Here is a 25077-nt window from a genome sequence, read left to right as displayed (position 1 = left end):
ACTGCTATTTAAACATCTCCTTGTCCATTCTCACATCTTTCTCCCTCAGGATACTATTACTAAGCCTTCTTCCACTCATCCAGCTTTTTAATTCTCTACCTTTCTGTACCTATGAGCTTTGCCCAGCCTTTTCAATAAATCCAATTATATTGCTAGGGTCCATGAGAGGATTAATTACACATTAAAATGATTCTTTAAAAATCTGGGCTTTAAGTATTCTGACAACTCTGCTTTTCCAAGAATTTTAAATCTTATACACACTGCCTACCATTATTGTTCTTCAGTCTGTCTGATGCTTCATCACACAAGGACTCTTTGCATTACAGAAAAACTTGATGCACCGAATAAATGCTGAAACTATTCAAACAGATATCAACCTGAAAGTTAGATGCAATGCTAAATAGGTCACTAGGAAGCCTATCAGTGTGTGTGCTTTATATGTCAGAATTTAAAATTAACAGTAGAGAGGCAGGGATCTTTTTAGCTAATTGGAATGCATGAGATAATTTCCACTGATATGGCAACACTGAGGCACAAATGGTAAAACATCTCTTCTTGATGCTTGCTAATAATTAAAATTAATAGCTTGGATTCTTAACTATATAGCCAGTTTCATGTGTTATTATAGCCATGATCAAAAAAGAATCAGAATGGGTTTAAATATATCTAAAGAAACTGTAAATGAGTAAAGTATGAAAAACCACCCTAAACTTAGATACAAAGATCAGCTGATCTTTGTGGCCTATGATTAGAATAGGATACCATATATAGGATATGGAAGTGTTTCTTCAGTCACTGCTTGGAAGAAGGGATTATCTGATCCCTTAATGTATATTTTTCAATCGATGCCTTCCTGGTGCCAGACTTATGAGAGTTGTAGACCAACAGGTACCAGAATGGGGAAAGCTTTAAAATATTTTTTACCTCAGGAAAAATACATGGCTGCCTAATCTTATTCAATTAAGTTCACTCAGCACTTCCACTGCATTTAAAAAAACCGCCTCCGAGTGAAATTAGCGTGCTTCGAATTTAATTAATCCCACTCGTCCCGGACAGCGTTCAACGGTCGCCTGACACCCCGCCCAGCACGCTATTTTAATTTCAAACGTTGTGCTTCGTTACCTAGCAAGAAGCGGGAATATGTAACGCATATTCCAGAGTTTGACAACGACCTGCTTCTTTAAAAAAAAAATGGTTAAAGCATCAACTCGAAAGCACGAGTTTGAAATGCCACCAATCCAATTCTCGAGTCTCGTGGGTAATTATCTGCATTATCTACCCAGCTTCCCAGTCAATGGCACGTATAAGCGACCTCGCCGTTCTCCATTGAAGAATAAGCATTTCATTGAACCGGTTCAATTAAAACGTGTTTCCTAATCCTGGGAAGCAAAGCCCTTCCCTTCCCCAAGGGTGGCTCAAGGCTTGCAACTCCGCTTGTTCGGCTGCCACCGTCAAACCCTTTGCCCCGCTGCCCGGCCCTTGCGCCCGGGAAACGTATCCCTCAGTCACGCGGGCTCCTGCCTCACCCTGCAATCTAGGCTACGCCCCTGGGGAGTGGCCGTCTCCATGCCCGGCCGACAGGGCTCTCCCGACTCCAAGCAGATTCCGCCCCACACGCACAAACAAGCTTCTCACGAGAAAACTCGCCAAAGGCGCGGCTCACGTGGCCAGCCCAAGCTTTGCACTCGATCCGCCGGCCGGGTCTGTTTGACTTGGCGCGCGCGCCTGCTGCACCTTTTTTATTTATTTTAATTTAATCCCGCCTTTTTTCCCCCCATAGACAACTCAAGACAGCCAACGCGCAGTACCAATAAAGGGAGTTCTTGATTTAGACCACAATTAAGCCGAGAATTTATGTGGCTAAGTGAGAAATTGGTTTAAGTGCTTGAATGATCATGGTCTATGGATGTGTTCAAAAACTTTTAATGGTTCAGAGGAAAGAAGGAAAGGCTTGTTCATTGAAACCCCTCTCTTGAGTACAGGCAAAGGAATCGTATCATTACCTGAATTTAGATGGTCATGCCAACATTGAAAATCTGCCTTTTAAAACTGCCAATGTTGGAAAGTTATGGAGAGTGTGTGTGTGAAAGCTAAGCCAGATTTGTGTTGCTGGAGAAAACCAGGAAACTGAGTTGAACTTCATTTTATGCACCACCATCTTTCCATTACTTGTGGGAGAATACCTTGGCTAAAGAGAAAATGTTTTGATGAAAATCCCAGTTCCTTGGTGTTACCTATAGGATAGGATAGAATAGAATAGAATAGAATAGAATAGAATAGAATAGAATAGAATAGAATATTTTATTGGCCAAGTGTGACGACACACAAGGAATTTGTCTTGATGTACATACTCTCAGTATACATAAAAGAAAAGATACATAAACTCCATTCAGGGATCTTTGATTTCAAGGTGAAACATGCCCAATAAAACCTGGTACCAACTGTGCTTCCTCAAATATGACAACAACAAAAATGCCCTTTTATGTACTCTTGGGTGCTAGACCAGGGCAACTGGATCTCTGCTGGGTACCCGATATTTGATTCATGTGTGGACCAGATTTGTTTTCTGCTTGCTGCTTATGCAAATAGTTATTTTTATATTTCCTTATGTTGTAAGCTGCCAAAAGTTAGTCGAGTTCAGTGACACAAAGTTAAATATTATTTAATACTCAGAAATGCTCATTTTTCAAAGGTGAAGCCTGACATTGAAAAGTTTCTGACGTTAACATTCTGAAGTCGTCTTCAATGTAAAAATTGAGGTTTTCAGAGCTCCCTGGGCCTGGCCCAAATCCTCGTTGTGTTAGCCGTTTACCTCACAAACAGACATCTCAGTTTAACAATCTTGATGACTTATTTCAAATCTTTTCACAAATAATTGATCAGGGGTAGAAATCAAGAGTGGGGAAATAATTCAAGGAGCTGTACATCAAGACATTCAGAAATTCATAAACAAGAAATTGCCTTTATTTCTTAGTAATAAAGCATATTCTCATATATAGGTATCGTTGACAAGATTGTGACCTCAGTAAATTACAATTTATAAACCAGATCACAAAATATCAGAGTACAAGCCCAACTGCTCCTGAGGGCCATTTGACTTCTCAGATCAAGGTACATGCTATTATAAGTCTATCCAAACTACCTGCAGCTAGTTTCTGATGCACAAGGGGTTATAAATTGAATTCATCTATCATGCTAAAGTAAAAGGTGATTTTTGGTGTTGTTTCACAAATCTAGTTATTTTGAAATTTTTTACAGTTAAAACTTAGCCCAAAGTATGAACTCAGCCACTAAGTTACGAATTGCATTAAGCCACAATGGATTTGATTCTTGGTTTGTGATGTGTCAATCCAGTTAAATAAAACTAGGTTTGATAATCTATATACTACTACCTAAAACTCTTGTCATGACCTTTAACTGGATGAAACGGTGCATCATGGGGCAACAATTTTTGAACCTCAAATGGGCAAATACAAATACCTCAAATACAGAATGTGTCCAAATCTCCTGGAATTTGGGAAAGCTGTGACTGCTTCAGTGCTACTTACTGTTGCTACACTGCTGCTGTAATCACATGATCTCCATTTTCTGTTAACAATTTCCCAGCCACATTTGAAAGCCTTCTCTCCATCCCTCACCCAGAGCAGCTACCTACCTGCCTGCTGGGAAGGTAAGGAAAGAATGCTCCCTGCCTGATTCCCACAAGGAAATTCAATGTCACGCTGCTCCCATTGCTTTTTTGCCTACTCTTGGGTCATTCCGATTCCGTTTAGGTAAGGAAATATTTCTGAAACAATGATGCAATGGGGCATGGGTTTTCTGGTACGGCCATTCACTAATTGCCTGATGACAACAGTTTGTGAAGATTGTTCATTCATTTAAAAAATAAAACAAAAAGCTTTTAAATCATTTTGATTGCTGTGAAGGAAAAAAAAACCCATTGGAACCATCTTGTTCTTTTGATGATGCACTTATGTGCATCTTTGTTATCAGTTGGAAAAGACATCTCTCAAATATGACGTTAAGGAATATCTTAGTGTTCACATTATATGAAATTGATGTGTAAATGGATGACTTTAACTGATTATCGCTTCTCCATATTTCTTCCAGGTTACCATCTGATTGGTAAATTTACTCCAGACCTTGGTTAGTCATAGCAATTGGACTGCATTCAGATGATGATCTCTTTTAGTTCTAGTGGATTCTGAATATTTAAAAGAATTTCTGAGAGATATCCAGGAGAAAAATTTAGAGACCCATTTTTAATCATCGCTTTGTAGTATCTCCTTAGTAAATATTTTCTACATTTTCTACTCTTGCTTAGGCAATTTTCCCCATTCTCCCTTGCAGAACCCTCCCTGCATGCATTGCACATTTGAGACCTCCTTTCAGTCTTGGAATAAAAGTTAAGTCTGGCAAGCATGGAAGACCATTCCAGAACCTTTATACTGTATTTATTTTCAGTAAGGCTTTGCTGGTTGTTCTGGAAATGTTTCAGATTGTTGTATGGTTGAAATGCCCAACCTAGAAGAAGAGATGATGTCCAAACTTTTACAGTTGATATATTCAGTTTTTTTATTTTAATCTGTACATAATGAGTATGCATTCATTCTTTTTTTTAAAAAATAAAAATAAACGTGCCTAGCTTGGTACAAGTTAGCCTAACTTCACTAAGGCTTTTTTTTTGGGGGGGGGGGGTCCTATCTCCTTCCCTCCCAAATGCACCAAAATACTTTTGCCTAAAACAACTGTATTTCCGTTTGCCATCTGGAACAAGCATGCATGTTTTACTTTTTACACAAATCACCCCAAACTAGCTGTTCCTGGAACAATCTCTATGTGACCATTTACATTTGTTTGGCAAACAACAACTATTCAGTAGCCAGAATGAAATCCAGTTCTATCACAATAATATAAAATATAAATAGTTCCTATCACAAAACAGTAGCAAAATAAATGTAAAATTAAGTTTGTTCTTCCACTTTCCCTGAAAGTATAAATGTATATTAATTAAAATCTCAAACTGTTACATTTATGTTAACTCCAGTAATGTGGAGAGAATACGGATGTTAGGCAATTTTTAGTAGCAAGTAATTTATTCAGGGAGCATTCATTATACACTTGACTCAACTAAAAGCCAAGAGTTTCCATAGTTGTTAATTTAACCTGTTTAATTAACAGGTTAATTTGCCATTAGAATAAAAAATAATTTCTCACAGGTGCCCAGCTTGCAACAGCGTATACTTTGAAATAAAAGTTTCCACTTGTTCTCCCTGCAGTATTTTCATAGCTCTCCAGTGAATACTGCCACAATTCTCTGGTTTGCCTTGAGAATGATTCAGCTCTTCTTTGATATAATCCAGCCAAAGATCTTCAATTTAAAAAAAAAACATAGTTATAACTCTAATAATGGAAATGCTACAAAAAAGGCGATTCCCCACGGCAAAGAACATTGACTATGTACTTGATTGGAATGTGGCAACTTCGCTGTATTCTGTAGAATGATCCTAGATGGATCAGAGACAATGACTGTGGTGATTGATGATGGATCAGAAACTACTATGGACTTTCTGCATATGAATTACAATAAGAGACTGTTAACAAAAGGTTTTGAAATTTGGCTGATGGTTTTATCTGTTAACTATGTTTCCATAATAGTAGATGTCAGGCCAAGTGGGTTGTAAATTGTAGAAATTTATGAATAGTGTGTTTGCTTCACAAAGGGGGAGGAGTTATTATCTCTGAAAGATATTTGTCATTATTCAGTGGGGTGGAGGGGCAATTTATGTTTGTTTTGTTTTTATCTTTTCATGCACATTTTTATGTAGTCTTGTCTTGTTCTGCTTTTATATTTTTCTTTTTGGAATTTGTATTTTAATGTTTTGAATAGAATAAAAAAAAGATGGAATGTTTCAACTCCACAGTATTCTGTAGAATTCCAAGACAGACAGAAAGGAAAATCAGCAACTGCCACAATAAGCTTTGCTTAGTTCATTGAGAAGACTTTTAACAGGAAGAAGCAGGTGATTGCCATAGTTATAACAGAAATACAACTGAGAGTAGTCTTAGAAACCAACAAGTAAAAATTCTTACCAGGTTCTGTAGCACCAAATTCTCTCAAGGCACGTTCATAATATTCTCGGATGTTAAATATTTTACTGGATTCCTTTAAAAAATGGTGGGTGGTTACCATGCTGAGCTTAACAATGATAAAATGACTGGAATAAAGCACATTTGTCATGCAATCTTAATCATCTTCTGAAACTTTATGCAGCCTTCATAAATAAATCTTTTGGGGCATTCCTTCCCAATTTCTAGGAGCAGTTTGCATGTGGACAATCCAGGCACAAGAAATCCTGGCAAGTGAGAGAAGAACAGTCCTGACTGTGCTGCTTTTGAAGGACAGCAAGAAAGGGCAAGAGAAGGCAGCTCTTTCAGAGGCCCTACTGGTTTTCTCCATGATCACAGCTGGCTACAGTACTGACTTCCTCAGAGCCCCTTTACGGGGTTCAGCCCTTATAGTGGCATATAGTCTAGATTCCCAGGAGAGAAGGAATGCATTCCAGAGGATGAAAGTGACAGCCGGTTTAGTTAGGAGAAAGAGTTAGAAATTCTTCTCAGAGCATATCTAAGATATACTCTCAAAATGAATAAACTCTGGGAATATATCCTTAATGATGCAAGTATTTGCTTTAGTTTAGCAAGATTTCTGTCTATAGGAGAGGAACGATGACAAGAACTATTTATAGATAATCATGTATGTCTTTCTTGGTTTTGGAACCTGATAGGCCTATAGCTACAACATCTGGACCAAAAGAACCCTCCCTCTCTCTTTTTTTTTTTCCAAGCCCCACCCCCCAACTATTGCAGTCAGGGTAGGAGTTTCAGCTTCTCTCCTTTGAGGGAAGTATTATATTAAGCTCCAGGGCACTCCCTCCCTCAAATACTCCCACAAAAGACACACTTACATAATGCAAAGACATTATGCACCCAAGACAACCACTATAACCAGTGTGTATGAAACATAATAATATAAGTGGCTTTTCAGCTCTTAAGACATTTAATGTTTTAAAACAAAGATGAGAAACTTTTGATCTTTCCAATGTTGCTGATTTACAATTCCTTAGCACTAACAGCTGGCAGTGGATTTCTTAATTGTAGTTTGAAGTATCTAGAGAATCCAGAGGTCTGCCTCATCCTTTCCATTAGAACGCCAATGAGGCCAGGATTTTCAAGAAACTGGGCATGTGTCAATAATCTGCCTATAAGCTTCAGGATGACTATTTCCAGGTGGCTTTTAAAATCAGCTCAAGTATTTTACTGTGGCCCAGTCCTAGAAAAGCATGCTTTCCATTAGAAACCTCACATTGGTAAATACCTCTACAAATACTGCACATTATTTATTCATTTATTTGTTCTATCAAACAATCGGTAAATATTTCCACTAATATCACTGTTATTCAGTGGTGGGATTCAAATTGTTTTACTACCAGTTCTGTGGGCGTGGCAGGGGAAGGATACTGTAAAATCTCCAGTCAGAGGTGGGATTTGCCGGTTCTCCGAACTACTCAAAATTTCCGCTACCGGTTCTCCAGAACTGGTCAGAACTGCTGAATACCCACCTCTGCTGTTATTCATTCATTTGATTTGGTTAGCTACCCATCTCAAGTGACACCAGGTGATCAACAAATTTAAAATAAAAATACAACCATACAAAAATTAAAACACATGGTACCTGAGAAAATAGTACGCTCCATAATTACTAACACAACCAAGAAATCGATCCCTACACTTATTTATAATACTTCTTAACTTACTCGTTCCTTTTCAATCTCAATCATTTTTTTGAAGAACTGGAGTGAAAACGGGCGGCATTCCTGCAGCCTAGGAGAGAAGTAATGGGGTAACTCACTTGATTTTAATAACAAATGGGGGTGGAGGAATATAGAAAAAAAGTGATTGAATAATGCTTTAGAAAAGAGATGTCCTAACCTGGTGAAGACTTGCTTTGCTTTCTTATAGCCACCGGTTCTGTGAGCCCACTCAAGGTACTTTTCTTTCAAGGCTATGGAGTCAGCAGGACATGTGGCAAGGAAAGATCTCTGCCAGTTAAATGCAAATGATTGTGAAGTCCATTAAATGACACAAAGCTTTGAAGCATCCACAGTGGACTTTGAAACCAAAGTCAAGAAGATCGGTTACTTTGTTTTGTGATAATTACCCACACCAAATTGGATCTATTGACTCGGCTAGAGGATATACATAGGCAGGCAATCCTGCTCTTTAGTAAACCTGCTCTGGAGAATCTACAACCAGTCCCTGCTTAACAACCACTCACTCATTCAGCAACTTTTTGAAATTATAATGATGCAGAATGAGGGGAACTTAGAACAGGTCCTCATAGCTGCAACTGTCTCAAAATCCTTGCGGTCATATGATTGAAAACCAGGTACTTGACCATCAGCTTGCAATTACCATGTTGCAGCATCCCTCTGTTGAAGGAGCCTCTGTGGCACAGTGGTTAGAGTGCAGTACTGCAAGCTACCTCTGCAGCCAGCTGCCTAGAGTTTGGCAGTTCAAACCTCACCGGGCTCAAGGTTCACTCAGCCTTCCATCTTTCCGAGGTGGGTAAAATGAGGGCCCAAATTGTTGGGGGCAATAGGCTGACTCTGTAAGTCTAAGTGCTATTGCTATCCCATGATCATGTGATTGCTATTTGTAACTTTCACTACCAGTTTCCAATAAGCAAAGTCAATAGGAAAGCCAGCAGGTGACATGTGGCAATCACAAGACACTGCACTTTTAAAACAACGGCTTGGGATTCATTTAACAATAGCGACCGGAAATGATGGAACTGCATTGCTAAGTGCTAGGGTCACGTGACATTGTGCTTTACCATTGCGTTGCTTAGCGATAGAAATTCTGCTCCTAATTACCCTTGTTAACTGAAAACAACCAATATTTCTGAAACCATTCATTTGTAATTAAAGACTGTGCTTCCATATGTTTATTACTCCATTTCAGGATACTCTTTATGATCTTATGTTGGTATTGTTAGGTGGAATATATTATTTTTATTTATTTATTTATTGCCTTTTTTGTTATTTTTGATAAATACTTCAAGGCATCTATATATAACTATTCCTAGTACTCCTTTGACCTCCTAGTTTCTCCACAACTACAACAAAAACCACGATTCATTTATGAATGGAAAATACAATACCTGATAGAGAGCTTCAGTCTCTGCTTTACTGCTGGCGCCTTCACTCCATTCTAGCCATAAAGTCCACAGGGGTAAGGTGTCCTACAGGGAAAAATAACAAAAAAACCAGGAGAAGAAAATATTGGATACAAGTTGTACAAAATACCTGTAATAAGGTGAGACTGGAGAATGGCTGGCAAATTTTGATTTTGTAGCAGGCAAATTAAAAGGCACCAAAATGCCTGAAGTACAGGTAGTACAGTTAAATTATGACTACAAACGAGCCCAAAATTTATGTTGCTAAGTGAAACATTTGTTAAGTGAGTTTTGACCCATTTTACGGCTTTCCTTACCACAGTTGTTAAGTGAATCACTGCAGTTGATAAGTTAGTAACACAGTTGTTAAGTGAATCTGGCTTTCCCATTGACTTTGCTTGTCAGAAGGTCACAAAAGATTATCACATGACCCCCCCGGGACTCTGCTACCGTCATAAATAGGAGTCAGTTACCGAGCATCTGAATTTTGATCATGTGACCATGGAGATGTTGCAATGGTCGTAAGCGTGGAAAACAGTCATGTGACATTTTTCAGTGCCGCTGTAACTTTGAAAGGTCACTAAATGAACTGTTAAGGACTACCTGTAGTATGGCAGAAAATATGATGAAATTAAGGAGCCTCTCTACTATAGAAAGGGACTAGTTTAAGTAAGTGAAGTCCTGCATTACACAGGCCATGCAAAAAGCTTACAAAGAAACAAAAGGGGAACTCAGAAAATAAGCTACGTTATTTTCATAGCTAAATGGTTTTGTCTCTGGGATCTTTAAAATATAAGGGGTGTGAAGAACTATATTGTAATAGTGCTGGAGTTACTAACAGTTACCACAATAGAATGCCATGGCCTTGATGACAAGTGTTCATCAGTGGTGGGATTCAATTTTTTTTACTACTGGTTCTGTGGGCATGGCAGGGGAAGGATACTGTAAAATCTCCAGTCAGAGGTGGTATTTGCCGGTTCTCTAAACTACTCAAAATTTCCGCTACCGGCTCCAGAACTGATCAGAACCTGCTGAATACCACCACTGCTCATCATCCTATGGACAATCGTAAGCAGGTACTCATACAAGCCCACTAGGCCTGGGATAGCCCACTGTTAAGTGCAAGAAACAAATGAAAAAAAGCTCTTTCACTGCCTCTGCCAGGAGCCCTGCCAATTCATCTTTCCCTAGGTGGTAAAATGTTGACTTTTTGACAGTGCGACTGTCAAAAGTTGATCTTATGAATGGAGAAAGCATTTCAGATCACTAAGCAGATTCTGAAATCGTGCTAGTTACTTCATTTTAGGCAATACATATAGTCCTTGTTTACTGACCACAATTGGAAGTGGCAACTCTATCATTAAACACAGGAAGTCATATGACCACGATGGCTTATGATCTTACTTCCCATTTGGTCTTTATGAAAATCACACTGGTTATTAAGCGAAATCACATGATCACAACTTGCAAATTTCACTTCTACATTCTTCATTAATTTTGCTGGTTGGAAGCCAGTTGTGAAGGGGCCTGAATGGCAATCACGTGACAGCAGAACATTAAAGATGTTAGATTAGTCGCAAAGCTTTTTTTTTTCCCACAACAATATCTTTGAACAGTCACTAAATGAGTCAGTCAATAAGCGAGGACTACTTTTATGGAATTTTTACTTCATAGATTGTAGTATTTTATACTTGCACAATTTATTAATACACATTATATCCGTAACTTGTGCTGCACTTTTATTAATAATAAGACTCCTTGTTATGATGGTATTCTATCTCACCCATTTGATTTGACTTTTGCATTGTAGATTTGGTAAACTTTGCTGGTCAATGACTCAATGAATGTTACTGTTACTACTAGTTCCTGATGACCTTCATTTGTGAGAGAGAACTCCCAGGTTCCAAGTATTCCTTCATACAACCTCAAATGCAGAAGAGAGCTCCTACCTTAGCTTTAACCACTTTGAGAGCCTCCTGGGCACAAGTAGCCACTTCACTGCTCTTCAGTTTCAGCAGCAACTGCAGCCTCATTTCCCACATATCCACCAATTGGCTGAAACGGTTTGTGGCTGCTGCAGCCACCTCTCTGGCCTGGTCCTCATGATCGAGTTCCAGCAGGAGCTGAATCTGAAAAGACACCACATCAAAATAAGCACCAAATGGTTGCTTCCAGGAATGGTTTTCTCGGCTCCAAATCCACCCTTTCCGGTTTATGTGAGTAGGAACGTTTTAACTGCAAGGACCACATCCTTCCTTACCCACTGTTTATAGAGAGGAGCTGGCAGCAATTGTGATTCATGAGCTTGGCTGAAAACATTCTGTACCCTTTCCAGTCTCTGAAACAAGATGGAAGGAATAAAAACACTTTTACTGCAGTACAAATGAGTTTTCATAAAATCTCACAGAGCTTTTGAAGTCGTGATCCTGAGTACTAATGGCTAAATTTTTTGGAACTGTGTGTAGTCAAAATGATATTATTTATGGCACCAAAGGAAAAAGTGGCAGGTTTGGGAGAATTTCAAGAAACAGACAAAAACCAAGTTTAAAAAATTAAGGAAAAAATCTTCCACCCACCAGGCCAATCAAATCAATGAATCTTGAACTGACTTGATGGGAAGAGAAGAGGAAAACTGGAAGGATTAAAATTTGGAGATACTGAAAACTCTCTTATCTGGCTGAACCTCAAACCCTGTAGTGCATACCATATTGTAAGATTTTGCTGCAGGAGCCATGTAGCCCACAATCTCAGTTGCCAAGAAGCACTCTTTTGTAGCCCTCTGCTGTTTCTTCTCAATGCAAATTCTTTTCCTCACTACTGCAGCCATTGCCTCCTCTCCATACTCCAATGAACTTGAGAGGTGGAAGTGCAGTACTGGGCATGAATCTATGCCCAGATTAATAGCCATCTACAGTATTTATAATTACATGTGGCCCTCAGGACTGAAAAGACTGTTCAGCTTTTCTGCAAAGCAGCCAACAACTGAATACTTAGATGTTACATCTATAACTGCATCACAAGCTGAACTTAACAGGAGAATCCAAGTCTACTTTAATATTCTTCCATCATTTTTTAAAGTTCCCAGCACTTGTAAAATGTTATAATGAATAATTTTAAATGTTATTTGTTTCATTTGTATCCGGCCTTTATTTTTACAAATAAGGTGGCAAACATATCTAATACTCCCCAAAACAACAACCCCGTGAGACTGATTGGGCTGAGAGTGAGTGATTAGCCCAAAGTCGCTCAGCTGGCTTTCATGGCTAAGGCAGGACTTGAACCCAGTCTCCAACATTCTAGCCTGTTGTCTTAACCACTAGACCAAACTGTCTCTCATTAGCTTAGCTCAGCTTAGCTTTATCATAATATTACTGTATATCACAAAGATTCTTCACAAAATCTTCCTATTTAAAAAAAAAAAAACGTCAACTAGCCATTAGTCATTAAGGGCATATATCAAAGATTTTACTTTTTATTTTGGAGCAGAATAGCCATTTTGTAGTCCAACCTTAGAAATTAGGAGCCAACCAGATAAGCTCTCAAGATGAGACTAGGTGTCTCTTTGTTTAAGTGAAGTACTATATTATTGAGTAATCAGAACAGGGAAGATAAGTCAGAATATGCCTGTCCATCCTGCATAGGCATATGCTATAGGCGTGGAACGGCACTTCTGACCATGCCTCACTAAAATCATAAGAACAGATAAACACAGGCAAACTATACAAATCAAAGCCACACACATTCCAGACCATTGTTTACTTCAATGAAGTCTCTCTCTCTTAATCAAGCCGTAATATTCTATTTAATAAATCAATTTTCTAAAAATCTTTTCAGGCTGGGAACTGAGGGACTTGCCAGTGAAGTCCCTTCAGGGGAAATAGCAGCATCAGTAACAGAAGACACAGGTATTATTCCAAAGGCAAAGCACTTACCTTTTTCCTTAATTCTTCATTGTTGGTCTTTCGGTTACATCTTTCCAAGGCAAAAGTGACATAACACTTCCACATTTCCTCTGCAAAATTCAAAACACTTGTTATTTCTTCTGAAAGCAAAAGACAAATTTATCCGCAACTGTGAAGCGGAGTCTAACTTCTGAATAATCTGTTTCAAGTCAGCATCAGTTCTGCTCATTCATCACAAGTCTCTTTTCCTCCTTCAGCAGACGTGGCATTACCACATTAAGCCTCAAGGGAGCACTGTGGTGCTCTGCATCTTTCTGATAAGTCAGCATACACAGCCCACTTAGCTTCCTTGTACAAATCACCCGACGTTGACTGACAGAGACAATACCAAAGTATGACAAGGAAACTGTTAAGGGCGCAAACTGCCGTATCCTCCTCATGTTCCTTCTCATTTCACTGCAAGAGTACATTAGAAATGGGTACTAGAAGATTTGAATTTGTGGACTTTAGGAATAAAAAGGTGGGGGCCTTTGCTAGATATGCTCTATTAGTACAAAAATGAAATAAAGCAATTCGCAAGCTTAATGACAAAAAGAGCCAGCCTGCCAAATAACATTCGGCCACACGTTGCCTATTTCCATCTGCTGCTTGTTGGAACTGAACCCCATGAACTGAATACAGATTTTCAATATTAGTTCACACAAAAATAGGCGGCCCCCTTTATTATGGAAAACTTTGACAATAATTTCGAGTATATGGAACAGACTTTTTGGACAGGTAAAGGTAGTCCTAGACTTACGATCAGAATTGAGCCCAAAATTTATGTGGTTAAGTGGGTTTGCTCCATTTTACACCTTCTCTCTCTACATTTGTTAAGTGAGTCACCACAGTTCTTAAATTAGTAACATGGTTGTTAAGTGAATCTACCTTCCCTGTTGACTTTGCTTGTCAGAAGGTCACAAAAATGTGATCACATGACCCTGGGACACTGCAAATGTCATAAATGTGAGTCAGTTGCCAAGTGTCTGAATGTAAATCACGTGACCATGGGGATGCTACAATGGTCGTAAGTGGGGGAAATGCCCAAAGGTCACTTTTTTTCAGTGCTGTTTGAACAGTCACTAAATGAACTGGACTACCTGTATTTGAGTTCTCAAGTCCATAGCTTCAGAATGTATCCAGGAAAAAAAAAAGAAGTCTAACCAGTGGGAAGGTGTGTGATTGCCTCCTCAAATACAGCACAACACCGTTCTTCTTTGCGGGCAACCTCTAAAGCCTTGGACTGCTTTGACTTAGGTTGTTCTGAAGGAGGCAGGGATTCCATCTCCAGTTCCCGGCGTGCCATGAAATCCCACACAAGAGGATCATTGGCATACATTGCCTGCAAGCTAAAAGAAAAGTTGCATTATGCTATTAGCTATGAGTGACTCCCTTCCTATAAAGCTCTGGTGTAATTGTGAGTGCTTTTGTTCCATAAAAGGTAAGCAACCATAAGCAGGAACATTTTGCTTATGTTAATAGAACTCCCCCAGTGTGCACAGAAACAGGAATGCCTTCAGCTAGAAGTACTTTGGATGTTCCGAAGACTGGCGAACACACACTCTACATAAGCCTAGCCAAATGATTTGAGAAGGACGCGTTCCTGCTTCTGTGTCCTACATTAGAATTACATCCCTTCAGATGGTAGCAGTCCCATTTACATGCTCATTGTGTTAAATATGTACATACCTCCTAGAACAGGGGTGGTGGACAACTATAGCCCCTTTATGACCTGTGGACTTCAACTCTGAGAATTGATGGCTGGCTCAGGAATTCTGGGAGTTGAAATCCACAGGTCATAAAGGGGCCATAGCGGCCCACCCATCCTAGAAGATAGGAAACTTGGCACAAGAAGAAGTAAGTTAGATAACACATTTTCTTTTCTCGTGCTAGAAGCTTAAAAGGAATTTGTACGTGCCAGTACTAAAAAAATGGTTATCTTGCACCCAAAGCCTCTGCAGACACAACATAGTTATGAAGATCAAGGACATTATTTTTTAGTGCAAGGGAGATACATACATAAATCTAAACAGATGTGTGCTTATCAGTTGTTTATACTCACAGCTAAGATGATGGACTCAGAATGAAAAGACTCTGGAGGCCCATCTGACCGTGGGACCCATTTGACAATTTTATCTACTTTCTGCCTCAGCCCAACAAATCTCACCATTGTACTGTTGTAAGAATAAACAAAGTGAGCTACAGCACGTTGAGCTACCAGGTGAAAGTCAGGTTGCCACACAAAATAAATACAAATAGATAAAAATAGGGGAGCGGAAGGGAGGCCTGCTCTTTTCTGAACAGCAGCTCTTAAATTATGCTGTTTCTTACTATTATTTTTAAGTCACATAATTCACGCAGGTACATAAGGCAAATCCAGATAATTAAATGGGCAAATAAATATTTTCACACATTTGATCGTGGCCTGAAGATTCTGCTGTTTGTGGATATAAATGGCAGATGCTATCCATCTTGGATAGCAAAGATAGGCAGTATATATGTGTATGTATGAAAATAAATAAAACAAATTGCATCAGCTGTTAAGATACCTGTTTAAAAGCAAGGCTGTGCTAATAAATATCTAGACTTAAAAAGAATTTTCCCTTGTTTATGGTATGCTAAGCCTGTCTTCCTTTCCAAGGACTGGAAAGCAGCTCATATTTAAAAAGCTGCATTAGAAAACATTCACAATAATCAATATCAATGTATATTCATCAGAATATCAAAGGTATAGTTAAAAGCACCATGACTGGAAACAGAATATTTCATAGCACGATCACTTTTAACCTCTTTTCCCCAGAAGGGAACAAGGCACTGATGCTGCAGTTCTCACCTGGCTGAGCTTTCCAGGGAAAAAGGGAATTTGAAAAATGGTTACAGCCTAAGAAAAGAAAATCTGCCCAAACATAAGCCACTGACAAGTACTCAATAATTTTACTTTTTAAATACATATTAAAATCTTATTAATTAAAAACAGAGCCAATATAATAACAAGACTTGCATCTTTGCACTGGAGCATCTTAAGTTGAAGAGAAACAATATTCATTTTTGCCAGAGCCAAACCAAAAATGAGACCAAGTTATGCAATTAATCTAATCCTGACTTCTGGAATATGGTGAAATAATTCTAAACTTTAAACATGCAGTCTTTGGGGGGTAGACTAACACATGATAGAATAATGGTTGTTGAAGGGTGCAAACCGCACCCAGAACTTACTTTTCAAGAATTTCTTTCTGAAGGTCTTGTGTAAAATCGAAACATTTTGCAACTGACAAAAGCGAAAGTGCAAACTCTGCACCTATAACAAAGGATACATTAATCAGGGTACTCCAAGCATCATAATAAGAATTGCAGCTTCCCTAATTGTACCCCTACCTCCTTTGACGTTCCCAGGATCCTTGCCCCATCTAACATAAATGGGGTGCTGGCATGTTGTAAAATAAACTCCCTCTGTGCCGTACTGTCAAAAAAATATTCAGGCCCTGTGATTTTTATCTAGGGTATGTTTGCTGTGTATATTTTGCCCAGTACCTTGGTATTTTTCTCTTGTATGCAAATCAAGTGTCAGTAACTAGATTTTCTTTGAAATGAATATTCTGTTGCAATTGGTGACATCAAATATGCAAGTTATTCTCCTCAGACTCTTTTCTGTTCCTCCTATTCATTTTCTTAGCCAATTACCTGTCTCCAAGTCTCATCAGCGTTAGCCCCTTTGTTAAACAACTAATGACACAGGCTTAAAATTCCAGATATGCTTGCTTATTGGCCCAAAGAACACCAATGTGTTAAAAAAGTTGAAGCACGTCTACCCTAAACCCACAAAAGGAAATAAGAGCATTTTTACTCTAAACTAATACTGCATAGAGAAAAGATATCTCCCCAATGCTTGAAGAAAATACAGGTAGTCCTTGATTTATGACCACAATTGAGCCCAAACTTTATGTTGCTAAGTGAGACAGATATTAAATGAGCCTTGCTCAATTTTAAGGCTTTTCTTGCCTCAGTTGTTAAGTGAATCACTGCAGTTGTTAAATGAATCTAGCTTCCCCATTGACATTGCTTGCCAGAAGGTGTTCATGTGACCCTGGGACACAGCAATGGTCATAAACGTGAGTCAGTTGCCAAGAGTCTGAATTTTAATCATATGACCATGGGGATGCTGCAACAGTATAAAAAATGGTCATGTCACTTTTTTCAGTGATGTTTGTAATTTTGAACAGTCACTAAATGAACTGCATTTTTAGGACTTCTAGATAGCTGACTAGCTAATTCGTCTAACCGACCATTTTGAGCGACCAGATTTCGATGCATCAAGAAGGCACCATTAAGCTGTTTGGTGTATTGGTTAAGGCACCGGGCTAAAAACTGGGAGACTATGGATTCCAGTCCCGCCTTCGACAGGAAACCAGCTGGGTGATCTTGGGCCCGTCACCCTCTCTCAGCCCTAGGGAGAAGGCAATGGCAAACCACTTCTGAAATCTTACTAGGGAAACCGCAGGGACCAATCCAGGAAGTTTCCAGGAGTCAAAAATGACTTGAAGCAACTAAATAGTTAAACAATTGAGATGAACTATACTCATGTTTGAAATTAAAAGAACAACAAGATAATGTACAAGTGGGTAAGATTACAAGTTAAAGAGTAATAGGTTACCTTTTATTTTTTCAGTGGCATTTCTGTAGACAATTCTAGCCAGTTCACCATTAAGAATGTCCTCAGAAAAACTGAACTCACCCTAAAAACCAAGAGAAAATGGCTTTTATGATTATAGTTTTATTTCTTTTTTTTTCTAGAAAAACCTTTACAGCACCTGTCCAAGGCTTCAGCTGCCACAAGACTCAGACACTCTGGAGGGCTATAATGTTTAAATAAAATGGGGAGGCCAGATGTCTCCCAGTGTCAGGATAACATTGCATGTGCATATTATTTCTATGCTTCCAGTGTTCAAAGACTTTGTGCTATATCACCACAAAACCTATAAAACCATACAAATAAAAGCAGTGATAATACAAAAACAACAACACACCTTGTCATAAACATATACACAATTGTCCTACAGGTAACCCACAAGTGTAAGGTAACTTCAGGTTTCAAAAACCCTTATTTGTCTTCTGGAATGAGGCCAGAATGGTTGCTGGGAGAAGACTATCCCAATGGATTGGGGGTGAACACAACTGAGAAGCAGTAACCCACGCTCCCACTAACCTCGATCTCTTGGATCGTGGGAATCCCAATGTTCCCGTCTAGGATGAACATATACACCAGGGGTGTCAAATTCCCGATGACACATTGTCGCAGGACGTATCACAACTTTTTCTCCTTCGCTAAACCAGAGAGTGGCCAATGTGTGACACATCCAGCCCACAGGCCGCGAGTTTGACACCTTTGATATACACAGACCAGTTCTACTGGAGAAACCAATGCTGAACAGAGCCATTTAGGGTTCTGTAAGTGTCACACCTAACATTTTGGATGATGCCTATAACCCCAGTGACAATGCCTGCAGTGGAATTTGGGAGGAACTGCTCTTATCTACTAACAGGCCAGCCATTGCATTCTGTACCACCTGTGGCTTCTGAGTCATTACATTCATACTGAACGTTCTCTGCTGTGGAAAAGATAACACAGTCCCTTCTGGAACGGAGCTCTGCACAGAACAGAGAACCACATGCTCTCTCGGTTTATCTAGCAGTGGAGGAGGCCATCATAGTAAACAATTAACTGAGCTCAGAACTAAAGAGAATATTCCAAACTGACTACATATGTTGAAAATTGGCACAGCCATTTTCTTTCCTTTGTCTTTTTTTAAATAAAAGTGATTTGGCAGAATTCATACTTCCTAATCCACAAAAGGAATAATCTTTCGTAGAAACCCTTATGGCATTCTGATCTTTCTATCAAACTCTGTCAAATTTGATCTATCACTCCTAATAAAAAGCAAATGGTGGTGCGGAATCTTGAACGCCAACATACCAGCACCTAATCAATTCCATCTTTCAGTGAGATTCAAATCTATTCTGCATCATATTCTTCTTTCCCTGATATTAATAATCATGGCCACATATAGCTCAAAAATCATGTCTGGAATTATGGGGGATTACAGTGTTTCCATATGGAATCAATTGCAAATTTACTGTAAATGGAAATCAATTCCCAATTGATTGTGGGGGGCATTGTTAAGAAAACGTGAGTATCTCCTCTTTAAATGACATCTCTAACATAGCCCAACAACAGCACTACTACATCTAATTGTCATGCTTTACCTTTCTAGTGCAGCTGCTTTCAATGAGCAACTGAAGGGTAGAAGAAAGGCTTTGAAAACAAAGAACTGTCACAAAATTCCAGTAACTTGCTAAGGATCAGACCCACACATCTTTTACAAATAATGTAAAACATTTTTCCTCGTTGGTTTTTGGTACTTAGGCATCGGGAAGACCATATTGTTTACCTGCTACAAAATCTTGGAATTGGATGGGTTCTAATTCAATGAAAGAAGGATCTAAAGTAGATTTTAAAAAACAACACCTGGTACATGTTGATATAAGTTGCGACCCCTAGAAGTGCAAAGGGAAGCAAAGAAATGTGATCTCATTTGCATCCCGCCTTTGATAACAACCACTGACTGCTGATAAAGTCCTTTCATTGTTTATCTGCTGTGTTTTCACATTCCTGATTTAGCAATGGAAGGACATCAAAATCGGGCAACAGAAGAATGTGGGAGAGTTTCTTCTTGGTCAGGCAACCTGCTTTGAAGCCCAGGTGGGCACCACAGATAGGGGTTACTGGATTCATTTATTAAACTATAGCAAGTGCAGGAAAGCACTGCACAAATATGCAATAATTACTCTCACTATAAACTGACAGTTCAAATACTTCCACCTGACAATTTAAATTAAATAAGTACCACGGAGAGAAAGAAATATTTTTTATAACAAACATAATGATTTCTTACTAAATCTATCTTTGCTTGCTCAAATTCTTTCTTCTCTTTCCTTTGCTTTTCTGCATGCATCAGCTCCATTCTAAAATACTAGGAAAGGAAGAGGAAGAGGAAAGGAGAAAGGAAGACGGGGAAGGGGAAGAGAATAATGTATCAAGGCATTCAACAATTACAAAGAACATAATCAGAGCTTCCTGGTTAAAAAGAAGTCCTTGCTAATACTGCTGCTTAAAGCACTCTTGAATAGTTTCTGCTACAAGATATTTTTATCCTATAACTAACCCAGGCACATCATTTAACGAAGATTGCAGGGACTCGGTATTATATTTGCACCCCAACAGCACTTTTGCCCTGATTAATTATGTCACTTTCGTGGACTGGATCTCTTTCTCCAACTACTGCCACTTAATCAGAAAACTAAGGTCATAACTGAAAGATAGGAATACATAATTGGAATTTACCGCTGACAATAGCCTGCCATATATAGACACTGTACATGGCGTTCAAATGTTAAGAGCACAAAGACAACCTGGCAGCATAACTCCAAAAGCTATTGTGTCTTCTTTTGGCTGGTGGGATTTAAAAAAAACAAAACATTTCTTCTGCATTTTCATTAGGCATGAAACATATGGTATGTTTCAGAAAGCCCCCTAAAAGCATGGTTTTCTCATTTTTGCTAAAAAATATATATATTTCCATTATACATACAGCAGCTACTAGCATTACCTAACATTACTGAGACAAAATGTGTATCTCTATTAGTACTATATTGGAAGAACAATGATTGGATAATTGTCAAAAATACTCTTAAGCTGCTGGTAGGAATGGCACCAAAGACCCCCTGGGTGACTTTGGGCCAATCACTTTCTCTCAACCCAACTCTCAGCACAGACTTGTTGTTGTGGGGAAAATAGGAGAAGGAAGGTGGACTGTTATGTTTGCCGCCTTGAGTTGTATATAAAAAAAAAAAGTGGGATGAAAATCTTTTTTAAAAAAAATCTACTTCTTTTTCTCCTGAAACATATAAGCATAGAGGTAGTCCTCCTTAGTGACTACAACTGGGACTGGCAACTCTGCCACTAAATGATGCAGGTTGCTAAGAAAAACATCACGTGACCATAACAAACTTACCACATTACCATGCCATGGTCATTAAACAAATCACTCACAGTTAAGGAATTTTTTTACAACTTGTGTTTTTACTGCCATTGACTCTACTTGTTGGAAGCCATTTGTGAAACACACAAATAAAATTCACATGACCCAGGGACACTGTGACAGCTATAAATACAACTTAGAATAGAATAGAGTTATTGTCATTGCATTCCACGAATACAATGAAATTTGCAAGCTACTCCAGCACAGTGCCCCACACACCACATCACAATCACACTACAGTCTTAAAAATTAAAATAATGATAATATTGATAATGATAGGACTAAATCACAAATGCACTGTTTGATTCAAGACAATTACTGCCTTGGAAAAGGAACTGTTTCTCAATCTATTAGTCCTCATTTTAAGACATCTATAACACTTCCCTGATGGCAACAGATCAAAATATGAATGAATAACTTGTGAAGTGCCCAAACCTTGATCACCTGAGCAAGGGGACGCTGTGACTGTCATGCATATGCGGTCATAAAATTGCTTTTTCAGTGCTGTGATAACTTTGACCAGTTGCTAAATAGGGCAGTTAAGCACGGTCAATTGTACACCAAAGCATACCTTATAATAACTCAAAGATAAAATTTCCGAACAAAGATGAACAACCCCGATGATATTTTATTCTTCGTGACAAGGAACAGGTCATCTATATTTGTTCTATATTCTATTGCAGAGAGGAGGGAGGGAGAATCACCTGCCTACCTCTTGGTAAAGTTTAGGAGATTCAGGATGGAAGCGCAATGCACGCAGGAACAACTGCCGAGCACTTTCTGATGACAGGCGGTCTTCCATCTCCCATTTTGCAGCCATGATCCACAAAGCTAATCAAAGAGACAGACTTATTTAAGACAGCCAATACAGAATGAGGCATCAAACTAGAAGTCAATCCAAAAAGAAATCCTTAATCTTTGCTGTTTACAACAGCCAAGCCAGCATGGCCCCTGAAGAGGGCAGTTGTAACTTGACAATGTGCGAAAGTCAGAGGTTCCTATTCCGGACTAGATAACGTTACTAGGATTCCTAGACAAAATGATGCATTGTAAATACCCCATTTCATATTTCAGCATGGGTCATCTCTTTCATTTCTGTAACACCTGAAATTCATTCATGTCAAACCACTTCTGCAATTACAGCAATTCCCTCTCTCTCTGTGTGTAACAGTCATAAAATTATTCACTTTTCTATGTTCTATCCAGTTTTGTTGAAGCAGAAGTTATTTATGTGATTTGCAAAAGTAAGAAAAAACAGACAAGCAAGAAAGCATTTAAATGAAATTAAACCACATTTAAAACAATACAGGTAGTCCTTGACTTCTGGCCGGTCACTTAGCAACCATTAAAAGTTACAACAGACCATCCCAACAGGTACTTACGATCCAGTTGCAAGGTTTGCAGCATCCCATGATCACATGACTATAATTTACAACAAATTTGCCACAAATGTTTACTTTCAGTTTGCAGCAAAAAAAGCACCATGAATACATTTTGCTGAATGACTGCGTTCACTTAACAAAACCACCACCAAAAAACAGATTATAAAATTGAGTCATAAGTTGAGGCCTACCTGTCATTAAAAACACATCAGAAAAACCTCTCACTCCCCAGCTGTCCTCAACTTCTGTTCATATGTCCAAGGACTAGCAATTTAAAAGGTTTGTGCTTCTTGTAGGAAGAATTACAGACATGTACCTGGTTTGTTGGGATGAAGCGCTAACATGGAAGAAAACACCTTGCTCAGCTGTATTTTCTTGTTCTGTAATGAAACAGAAAACACAATTGTAATTATGCATTTCAATATGAAACCCAATCACTTTCACTGCAGAGAACTTGAATTTTCTTGATCTAACAAGAATAGAGACAGATGCAAGCCTTCAAAGGATTGAAGCAAGGATTGAACTCACTGTATCTACATTTCCCATAATTAAAGTTGGGAATAGTTGAGAACAATTAAATAGCATTAAATGTGGAGAAGTAAAAGAAACAATGTTAGGAATATAAGTCATTCATTCTCCTAACGGGGAATTACCTCAACAAACAATATCCCTAATCATCCAGAAATGTGGATGATTGTCTTACTTCTTGGCAGATTGTATGGGTTAATTGACTTAGCTTAATTAACAAACCAATTTTGACTGTACAATTTTCATATAGCAAAGACTCTCCAGCAATACTTTTGATGTGATTTCCAGAAGAGAAAAAGGAATACTTTCCACAAAAAATGTATCAAAATTAAGTATCTTATCCTGAATATCCATTTGGCCCACAACGGATGGTTTTGCTTCCTGCCCTTAATTAATTTCTTTGAAGGCCCACAGCATTTTACACTGCAAATGATACATTCAAGCTGCATATTCCAATAAATGGGACAGAGCACCACAGTATAAAAATCAGAAGGAGGAAGCTTAGTTCAAATAATAAATCACAAATTGATTCCAAGCAAATTATATCCACTCACCCATTCCTTGCAAAATGCAATGTGAGACAGCCACAGCTGAAGGTCATCCTGTTGGAGTGAGACAAAGGGAAAAGGAATCAGCTGAGAACTTACGACCACTCATTCATTCCAATGCTCTCTAGATCATCAGGAATTGGGAGGAAAAGGAGGAAATCAAGCAAACATTTAGATAGGGCAACAACTTTAGAAATTGAGGATTTCTGTATTTATACAGATATAAGTACAATAGTCCTCAGCTTACATTCATTTGCTCAGTGACCATTCAAATTGCAGTGGTGCTGAAAAAAATGAACATATGATGATCAATACTCAAAGCTCCAGTCCCTGCTATCACACGGTCACGATCCGGGCGTTAGAGTGCCCTGCTTGTGATTATAACATCACAGGGAACTGCATGAGCACCATTTGCAACCTTCCCTGCCAGCTTCTGATAAACAAAGTCAATGGGGAAGCCAACAGGAAAGGTCACAAATCACTGGTAAATCAGTCCTGCCTGCCTGTAGTGGATCTTTCCAAAACCTTCCCCAGCCTCCCTCGACTCATGGGCAAGCCTACGCTGGGCTTCTCCAGTCCTTCTCCAGTATCCCTTGACTCATGTGTGGCCTGTGCTGGGTGTTCCAAACTCTGTCTACCTTCCCACAATTTTTACCTGGGACTCCTGCCACTTATTTTCTTTGCACCCTAGGAGAGAAACATCTGCCACTACGTAGGATTGAACTCTTATCCTTCCGAGTGGGAGGTGAGAGTCTTCACCACTAGGGCACCACACCACTCATGGAAAATATCTAACAATTTTTAGAATTTATATAGAAATTGCTGTACTTTAAGGCTTCCCCTTCCATGCTTTACCCAGGTCCTGCTGGAAGGCAACCAATGCCATGTAACACGCCACAAAACTTCTAGATCAGATTAAACTGCAGAAGCATAGAAATGCCCCCACACACACACAGGTGGAAAAGCTCCTGTATTGGTCTCGTGTAAATTGGGGGAGGGGATGCAATAGTACTGCACAAGCACAAGGAGGCCAAGGGAAGAAAGAGGTCTGCAGTCGTGCAGGGAGGCCAAGGGAAAGAAAGCATAGCAGAAGGCCCAGGGAAGCAAAGGTAGAATTACTAGAGCGACTTGCGAATTTCCCTGTCCGTTTTCCCATTGATTTTGCTTGTGGGAAGCTGGCAGGGAAGGTTGCAAATGGTGATCATGTGACTACAGGACACTGCAACTATTGTAAGCACAATTTGATTGGAAACACCTGAATCATGATCATGTGACTGCAGGGATGCAGCAATGGCCAGAACTTTGAGGACCAGTCGCAAGTACCACTTGTTCATTCACAACTTT

General features: G+C 39.0%; 2 protein-coding genes across 8 annotated transcripts in view; both read right to left on the bottom strand.

Moving 5' to 3' along the window:
* COPRS (coordinator of PRMT5 and differentiation stimulator) overlaps nucleotides 1-1674 on the bottom strand; it is a 70358-nt gene extending 68684 nt beyond the window's left edge. The window contains exon 1 of one of the 7 annotated variants that reach the window (XM_087925129.1): nucleotides 1527-1674. In XM_087925129.1, the coding sequence (XP_087781255.1) occupies nucleotides 1527-1568 (42 nt within the window). In that variant the 5' untranslated portion in view covers nucleotides 1569-1674. Of the gene's footprint in view, nucleotides 1-268 lie in introns of all 7 variants that reach the window. The other 6 variants (XM_087925132.1, XM_087925133.1, XM_087925134.1 and 3 more) reach the window with 6 other exon arrangements.
* A 2875-nt stretch (nucleotides 1675-4549) lies between these two features.
* UTP6 (UTP6 small subunit processome component) overlaps nucleotides 4550-25077 on the bottom strand; it is a 30600-nt gene continuing 10072 nt past the window's right edge. Inside the window, exons 5-19 of the mRNA XM_026711089.2 lie at nucleotides 23740-23787; nucleotides 22974-23037; nucleotides 21988-22106; nucleotides 20130-20207; nucleotides 17831-17912; nucleotides 16396-16477; nucleotides 14344-14528; nucleotides 13171-13250; nucleotides 11499-11576; nucleotides 11188-11367; nucleotides 9224-9304; nucleotides 7993-8102; nucleotides 7818-7884; nucleotides 6094-6166; nucleotides 4550-5371 (exon numbers count right to left, since the gene is read on the bottom strand). Of these exons, the coding sequence (XP_026566874.1) occupies nucleotides 5214-5371; nucleotides 6094-6166; nucleotides 7818-7884; nucleotides 7993-8102; nucleotides 9224-9304; nucleotides 11188-11367; nucleotides 11499-11576; nucleotides 13171-13250; nucleotides 14344-14528; nucleotides 16396-16477; nucleotides 17831-17912; nucleotides 20130-20207; nucleotides 21988-22106; nucleotides 22974-23037; nucleotides 23740-23787 (1485 nt within the window). The 3' untranslated portion in view covers nucleotides 4550-5213. The remainder of the gene's footprint in view (nucleotides 5372-6093; nucleotides 6167-7817; nucleotides 7885-7992; nucleotides 8103-9223; nucleotides 9305-11187; nucleotides 11368-11498; nucleotides 11577-13170; nucleotides 13251-14343; nucleotides 14529-16395; nucleotides 16478-17830; nucleotides 17913-20129; nucleotides 20208-21987; nucleotides 22107-22973; nucleotides 23038-23739; nucleotides 23788-25077) is intronic.

This window comes from Pseudonaja textilis, chromosome 2 (genome assembly GCF_049901715.1).
Source record: "Pseudonaja textilis isolate UNSWEBS1 chromosome 2, rPseTex1.2, whole genome shotgun sequence".
Taxonomy (NCBI): domain Eukaryota; kingdom Metazoa; phylum Chordata; class Lepidosauria; order Squamata; family Elapidae; genus Pseudonaja; species Pseudonaja textilis.
The sequence above is the reverse complement of the archived record's forward strand: the minus strand, read 5'-3'. Positions and strand labels throughout refer to the sequence as shown.